This window comes from Lycium ferocissimum, chromosome 6 (genome assembly GCF_029784015.1).
Source record: "Lycium ferocissimum isolate CSIRO_LF1 chromosome 6, AGI_CSIRO_Lferr_CH_V1, whole genome shotgun sequence".
Taxonomy (NCBI): domain Eukaryota; kingdom Viridiplantae; phylum Streptophyta; class Magnoliopsida; order Solanales; family Solanaceae; genus Lycium; species Lycium ferocissimum.
In genome coordinates, this window is record NC_081347.1 from 8,569,344 (window position 1) to 8,578,162 (window position 8,819).

General features: G+C 34.2%; 1 protein-coding gene across 1 annotated transcript; it reads right to left on the reverse strand.

Annotated features, from left to right (window-relative positions):
* Positions 1 to 522: 522 nt before the first annotated feature.
* LOC132059205 (diphosphomevalonate decarboxylase 1-like) lies at positions 523 to 8,585 on the reverse strand. The gene is made up of 10 exons (XM_059451756.1): positions 8,200 to 8,585; positions 5,724 to 5,922; positions 4,410 to 4,473; positions 4,156 to 4,219; positions 3,983 to 4,063; positions 2,594 to 2,680; positions 2,304 to 2,461; positions 2,127 to 2,175; positions 1,482 to 1,606; positions 523 to 991 (listed from the first exon to the last, which is right to left on the reverse strand). Exons 1-10 carry the CDS (start codon positions 8,413 to 8,415, stop codon positions 769 to 771), a joined length of 1,266 nt encoding a protein of 421 aa, XP_059307739.1. The 5' UTR covers positions 8,416 to 8,585; the 3' UTR covers positions 523 to 768.
* Between the last annotated feature and the right edge of the window lie 234 nt (positions 8,586 to 8,819).

Consider the following 8,819-nt stretch of genomic DNA (forward strand, 5'->3'; position numbering starts at 1 on the left):
ACATTACGCGCACAACTAACCCACACATCGCAACCTATGTTGCCTTGTTTTTCCGTTAGGTTAAAAATGTTGCAAGTTATGTAACTCAATAAATAATACTACTACTTTTTTTGTATCAATTTATGTTGCACAGTTCAGATTTAGATTCAAAAATTTTAATTTTGACTGTGAATTCGGGACATAAAATCTTTAAGTTCTTAAATAAAATTTATACATTCGGAAACCACATAAGAAGTACTTAAATCACAATAATTAACAACTCAAAATCTATAAAATGCATATTAAAAAAATTACGGTCAAAGAGACACTCGTTTGACTCTCGAAATTCAAAAAATGTTGCATAAATCGGAAGGAAGGAGTAGTGAGTAATAGTAATACACTTTCAAGAAAGTAGATAAAATATTGACACAACTCAAAAAGGAAAGCAGACAACATCCAGTAAGGAACGCTACTACACAAACAGCCAGCAACAAATCATTTGAATTCTCCACACTTGTTGAATTTAAAAGATCTTTTGAGATCTAAAAGAAGCAAGTTCAAGACTTTTATTGCATTGCTCAGAGATAAAGAGTACACAACTATTTCCATTGAAGAATAACTGGAACCTAATAAGTACAAACAAAAGCTCTGAATTCAAATTTCATCCAAACTAAAAGAAAACAGTTTAAAATGGCAGCCCCATCTTCTTAAGGCAAAGAGGCTGCAATACTTGGATCTCATGGAGTTGCGCCGATTTCTTAAACATTAGCACAATAACTGTTTGCTATCTCACTTGGGCAATCCAGTTTCAGGGTTGAGGAGAGCCTGGCTTTCATCAGTCAACAAAACTGGACCTCTACCGGGTCTTGTGCAGATGAAGTAGCTTATTTCGCCCTTGTATTTCTGAGCCGGAACCTTGTCCTTAATTTCAGGTGGAGGAGGTAATGCTTCCACATCCTTTATATCCTGAATCCCAGCATCCTTCAGAATTGACTTATCGCCTATGACGTAGCTGGAGAGAAGGAATAAAGAATGGGGAGGATTAGTGAAGATGGTTGCATGTTGACGGCACAAGGTTCATAATACATATCATGGCGGGGTGTGTTGGTACGGAGGAAAATATTTTCCATAAAACAAGTCATTTTCTGGTGTTTGGTTGAGAAAATGCTATCTAGGGAAAATATTTCCACCAAAAGAGGAAAAATGACTTCCATCATTTTTGGGCAGAAATCATTTCCCTTCACAATTACATCAAACTCTTAACTTTATACCACAGCACTTTAACATTATAATCAATCTTTAATACTAAATATTTTGTCAAAACATTGTTGGTTTGTTAATAATATTGTCCATCTTTAGTACCACCCTCAAACCAAAAAGCGGAAAACATTTCCCTGGAAAATATTTTCTAAAAAATAAGTCACTTTTCGAAATACATTTTCTCAAAATGAATTCCTTTGTAGTTATATTAGAACTTCAAATCTTGTAGATGACAGACATACCTGTTTAGATCGGTATCTGAATTTGGAGGGAAGTGGAAGAGCAGCCTCTGAAGCATAAGTGTGGCAGCCTTTCTGTTCCGTGCAATCAGAACAGCATTTGGCCCAGCATCAAAGGTGTATGCAACCTGGAAACATTCTTATGTTTATTAAAAATGAAAGATGCTTTATTCATGCTACATTGCACCTACAACGTCAAACTTGCAGAAGAAAGTAACATCTGTACTGAAATATTACTAAATATTTCAGCAACCAGGCTTGACACTGAATTGTCAATCAAAGTTCGAAAAGGTTTGAGATAAGTCCGGGAGTTGCTTGTTATAGTGTCAAAACCAGCTTAAGAAGGAAAAATTTCAATGTTTGGGTACATCGCGAAAGTTTGCAGAATCTTCAACACAGAAAGGTGCGTGAGTCCCGAATATATATAGACAAATTTCCCCAGAAGGGATAATTATTATTCTGTTTAAAATAACTCCTGTCCACTGTTCTGGGTCAAGTACAAATTTGTGTGACCAACTTAACCTGCAGTAACTTTGATATTTCAGAAGGTTGAAAATCTTGGTGACCTGTTTTATTACTTCAGTAAAAGAGAAGAAGGACCAATTCATGCAATTATATATTTGGACAAGAGCATATAACGTTTTAAACCTGTGGAGTTCCTTCTGAACGGTTCCATTTCTCGACACAGCCAATTACCCTGAAAAGTTTACACACCATCAAGACTTTCTTCTTTCTCCCACTTTCAGTATAAGACATCATCAAATTCAGAACTTCTCTATGTTATAAAATTAATTCAAGCTACAGCCTGAAGTTAAGACAACTTGCCTATGAGATGTGTCGTTCATGTAGAAAATAGGAGGGCTAGTGTCCATGCAGACTGCATGGAATTGATTGCTGTCAGAACAAGTCAGTTGAGCAAAAGTTGGAAAATCGCGATTTCGTATAGCTTCTTCCATCTGAACAATGCGTTTTGGTACTACTTCCTGCAATATACAATGCAAAATGAGAAGTCAAACTTCTGATACAATGTTTACCAATTGAAAAGAGGTTGAGAATATTGATTGAAGATGTGTCAGAACTACAAAATCCAAATGTAGATGGTACAAAAGAAATACCTTTGCTCTGTGTTCTATAAGTGCACTGGTTTCAACAGTCTCACGCATTCCTGAGGTGCTACTTGTTTCCTTCTGCCGTGAGCTTACCTGAAGTACAGCACATAATAAAAATATTAAAGAGAAATATATCAGAAGGCGCAAGTTGATGAGTTAGTGTCGCGATCAAACTGATGGTATTGCACCAAAGGGTTTGGCCTAGTGGGTGGATTGAGAACCAAGAGGTCTCAGGTTCAAATCTTAATGTTGGCAAAAAAAAAAAAACTAGGTGTCCTATTTGTCCAACCCTTGCTGGACAGAGTTAGCCGGTACCTATGTTGGTGGAAGGTAGCAGGTATCCCGCGGAATTAGTCGAGGTGTGCACAAGCTAGCCCGGGCACCACGGTTATTAAAAAAAAAAATCAAACTGATGGCATCATCATTTATGTATACATCTTAGTTTAGAAGATGATGGAAATTCAGAATCCTGTTTATTTTGTGAAGCTGAAAACAAAAAATGCATCCAAAAGCTGTTCCAATGAATAACACTTGCGTAATTCACTTGATTAAACTTCATTAATTCATAGGCAAGAATTACGAGTTACTGAAAGTAGCTTAAATTAGTTGGCCCTTAAAGTCCAAGAATTAGTTAGCAGGAAATAAAAGCAGAATACTCTCTTTTTCCTTCCAACTTCCGCATAGCAATATGACTCAAGGAAGTTCGGATTTCTAGAAGACGGGGTTTCCCAAGATCTAAAACTTGAACCGGGAGCTCATTACAGGATAAAACAGAAACCAAGTTCTTCGCTACAACCTTAACAACAACAATAACAACAACATACCCAGTTGAATCCCACAATGTGGGGTCTGGGGAGGGTAAAGTGTATGCAAACCTTACTCCCACCTTGCAAGGTAGGGAGGCTGTTTCCGAAAGACCCTCGGCTCAAAAGAAACAAGGGAAAACAAGGGAAAAATACGGACAAGCAAATCAAAGCAATGCGAAAATGAGAAATAACAAGAGCAAAGAAGTCATGATAAAACAACATGGATAGACAAGACCCAACACATAAAAGCAGTATATTAATACTTCCTAATACGGGAAAGAAATCCCCGCGGCCCCCCACTAGCCCTCTACCCTGATACTCAACGTCCACAGATCCAATGGGATAGATTCGGTTTCTGTTCCACGTATTATTATTTCTGAAAAACACAGATGCACGTAAATAATGAAGGCAAGTATCATTTCCGGAGAAAAGAACAAATAACACAAAGACCGCCTCGAATCTGAACGGGAGAAAGAGACATAGAGAGACAGCTCTTTCTTCCTTCTCAGTATCTAACAATGAGATATAAATAGCCAAGTTTTCCTGAAAAAAGTGAACAACAATCACATTCTGGATGGAAGGTACATACCACGCAAATGATAATAACAAGCTCATCCCAGTGCTTCTCGTCTACGAGCGGAACAGCAATGCTATCGCTACCATTTTCCTCCTTCACACATCACAAAGGGAATTAGAACAGTCTGAAAAGATATAGAATACGTTGAGAGAAGCTACAACACAAGAACATAGGACTCAACATACCTTTCCCATGACCCACTTGACAAATCCTCCGTACAAGCTTCGGCAAGCACTTCCTGAACCTTGCCTGTGTGCAAATAAATGAAGTATGTCATTTTTTTTTTATAGCTATTGAATCGGCAGTGGAACAGAGAAAGAAGGATCAAGAAGGATCAGTTAGACATGCTACTACCTCAATCTAAGTTTTAGTCTTCTAGACAAACAATATAGGTAAACAAAACCAGCTAGTGAAATATTCACGACTGATATGAATTTACCTTGCAATGGCAGAAAGGCTCCCATTGTCCTCTTGCACATTCATTAACTTCGCAAGGGAAAAAACTGCATATAAGAGACATAAGTTGTACTCATCTCAAAACTTTCAGATGAAATTAAATAATAGATAAACTAGAGATTCCTGCAAGAAGAAACATTCACTTGGAGAAAAGTATTTTCAAAATTACTCTGAAGATGAATTCTTAAGAAGGGCTGATATAATCCACAGTTCATAAACTTAATAATGAAAATTTGTTATAACTTTATAGATTAGGTTGAAGAAGATAACATATAAACAGAAGCTCCATCTTGAGGCAGTCATGCACATGCATACGCAGCATAAACTGGATACCATGGGTAACTCTTACCACTAACTCATCCACCAACATGAATTTAAAATAAGCCAATCCAGAGAAGCTCAAATGCAAAGATAAAACATGAACGTAAAATAAGGCAACATCCATAAAAATCCAGAGAACTCAAATGCAAAGATAAATGCACTACTTTATCAGCAAGTTCATTCTTTAAATGACCAACTATATGAAAGTTATAGAGCATAATTTCCTGAAAAATAAGTTGCAGGAAAAGGAAATGTCATTAAGAAGCTCTGATTTTATTGTGATTTACATCAAGTGAAGCTTTAAGGTACTTGGTTAAACTGCACCATATACATGAGTAGAAAATGGTCACATAGATCACCCATAATGGACAGAGTACGGAACGAAACTATTTTGTCAAGAGCCTTTTTTGAACTATTTCACTCGCCAAACAATAAATAAATTATTGATCACAGAACCAAAGGTCATTCCCAATGGAAAGGTACCCAGAAAAGACACATGCAACACTTCAGAAAAGATAATAGATCTTATATCCTAAAATGCATTCTGTTAAGCTGGAAAAAGAACCCAAAGTTTGGGAACGCTCTGGAAAAATACAAAGGTATCACTTTGATCTATGCTAGTTGAGGTCAAATCACAGATTGAGCACAGCAAAGCCTCAACAAAATTAATTTCTAGTGTCATATACTCAATAAGAAACAAAGTTACTCTGAATTTTATAGACCACAAAAGAAGCACTACCGACAAATAAGGTTAATTACAGTTGGATCTGTTCCGAGTACGTGCGGTGCAATATGCAAATGCCTTATACTATATCCAAATTGATGCAGAAAAGAACTAACTTCTAAAACTCCTGTAAAAGAGTACTCCAATTACTTTTCAGGATTCACTTAGGTCTTGAAAATTAGAAATTAATGAAATAAAAAAGAGGAGTGTAAATGATTTCAGAATACAATAAAGAAAAATGGATAATCATACCAAGGCAGGCAAAACCAGCAGCCGAGGAAGCCAGACCAGCAGCAGTAGGAAAATTATTGTAAGAAGCAACATGCACATGCAAGTTCTGCCAATCATTTTTTTTGATCTTGATACCCTTCTTCTCATCCTCAACATCACTAGCACGAGCTCGAATTTCTCTTAGACAATTTTGGTATCTGCCTCCAGCGAGAGATATTTCCTACACAACAAGCAAAAGCAATATAAAAATGTCAAAATACAGAAACAAAAATCTGCAGCATACAAATCTTTCTCATTGCTCGAAAGTGGAGGGAAAGGGGGAAATATAATGAGCTAATCTTTCTAGGACTGCGCAAATATGAAATATATTGGTTTAGATTGATTTCCTGCATGACTATTTTAACCAATTTCTGTAGCAAAAACAGAGAAGATGATCAAAGATATGATCCATCATTAAACTAGACATGCATCCTAAAGAAGAACTAGTAAACTAAAAATGCAGGATACTCTTCTTTCACACTGATCAATCCACATAAACTTCTATAAATTTAAACTCAAAAAATGAGAAATTTTTCCTCTTCAAGCACTGAATTTCCCCAACATCTGAGATGCCAAAAGCCTTGTTTAACATAAAATTACAATAACAAATAGTCATCAAATAAACTCAGAAAAAGGGATTAAACTCAGAAAAAAGAGAACTCTCTTAATGGATGGAACTTTCTCAAACATATGAGCTGTCAAAACATCTTGTAAAATAAATAGACCCACATAAAATTACAAGAACAAATAGTCATCAATTTCTTAAAGAAAAATTACAACGGAAAAATGAGAAATTTTTACTCTTCAAGAACTGAACTTTCCCAACATCAGAGCTGCCAATACAGCCTTCTTTCGCATAAATCAACCCACATAAAATTACAAGGACAAAGGCTGATCAACAATTTCAATAAAATCACATTGATAAAATGAGATATTCAAGAAAAAAAATGAGATATTCAAGAACTGAACTTTTTAAGCACACCCTCCTTTCACATAGTCCCCACAGAGATAAAATTACAAAAACATATATTCATCATCTTTTATTAAACACACTGAGAAAATTAGAAGTTTTCACTCATCAAGAACTGAACTTTCTCAAACATCTGAGCTGCCAAAACAATCTTCTATCACATTAATCCAACCCAAACAAAATTACAAAAACAAATATGTAATACCCATCATTTTATTACCAAATACACAGAGAAAATTAGTAAGTTTTCAGTCATCAAGAACTGAACTTTCTTAACATCTGAGCTGCCAAACCAGTTTTCTATCACATTAATCCAACCCAAACAAAATTACAAAAACAAATACTTATCAAAATTCTAAAGCAATTACACTAAGATTAGATATACTGAGAATCTTAGAAGTTTTTACTCATCAAGAACTGAACTTTCCCAACATCTGAGCCACCAAACCAGTTTTCTATCACACAAATCAACCCAAACAAAATTACAAAAACAAACACCCATCAAATATTTAAAATATTTAAACTAAAAAAGTGAAAAAATAAATACCCATCAAATTTCTAAAGAAATTACATCAAGATTAGATACACTGATGAAATTAGAAGTTTTTACTCATCAATAACTGAGCTACCAAACAAGTTTTCTATCACAATAATCCAATTATCCAACCCAAACAAAATTACAAAAAAAACAAATACCCATCAAAAATTTAAAATATTTAAACTGAAAAGTGAAAAAAATAAAAAATTACCTTTCCATAATCGACCCACATAAAATTACAAAAAAAAACATATAATAATCATTCTATTATCAAATACACTGAAATTTTTTTTTAAGTTTTCACTCATCAAGAACTGAACTTTCTCAACATCTCAGCTCCCAAAATCACAAAAAATACCCATCAAAAATTTAAATTTTTTACACTGAAAAGTGAAAAAAAAAAAATTACCTTTCCATAATTGACCCACATAAAATTACAAAAAAACATATAATAATCATTCTATTATCAAAAACACTGAGAAAATTATTAAGTTTTCACTCATCAAGAACTGAACTTTCTCAACATCTCAGCTCCCAAAATCACAAAAAATACCCATCAAAAATTTAAATTTTACACTGAAAAGTGAAAAAAAAAAATTACCTTTCCATAATTGACCCACATAAAATTACAAAAAAACATATAATAATCATTCTATTATCAAAAACACTGAGAAAATTATTAAGTTTTCACTCATCAAGAACTGAACTTTCTCAACATCTCAGCTGCCAAAATCACAAAAAACAAATACCCATCAAAAATTTAATTTTTTTACACTGAAAAAGTGAAATTTTTTTTACCTTTCCATTTTCCCACAAATCAAGAACTGAACTTTCTCAACATCTGAGCTACCAAACCAGTTTTAAATCACATAAATCAACCAAACAACATAATAACAAATACCCATCATTTATTTTTTTAAATTACACTAAAAAAAATAAAAAAAAATTACCTTTCCATTAAGCCACATGCGATCTTGATTAAAAGAAGGGCTAACAGCAACAGTAGTAGTAGTACAAAGATGAGCAGGATCAAGAGTAACACTAATACTATCATTAATAGCAAGTATTAAATTCTCATCTCTTTTTCCCCAATACTTAATCACTGCTATATTTGTTGGTGTTTGAGCAGTTTCCATAAGAACCCATTTTTCTGATTGTTCTGCCATTGCAAAATTTGAAGGCGTTAATTCCAAATAAGGGAATCTGGGGATTTAGATCTACAAAAATGGGAATGTGGGTTGGTGTTAAATTTTTGGATTATGTATTTATAGTATATGTGAAGGAGTATGGCTGCTAATTATAGGAGTGAGGAATAACCTCCATTGTTGAATAAGAATGAAGTGGAGTAGTTTATTTCTCGTTTGGCAAATCAATTTTGAATAAAAGTGTTGTGGGACCAAATAAAAGGATATACTGTATTAAATTGTTGATCAAGGTTTATTAAGAAAAATAATCAAAATTAATGCAACAGCAAAATTGAGATGTGTGTATTCTCTTTTTTGTTTTGGATTAAGGAATGTTTAATTGGTGCAATTGGAAAATAGATCACTAATAAATCTAAAAAGAGTGG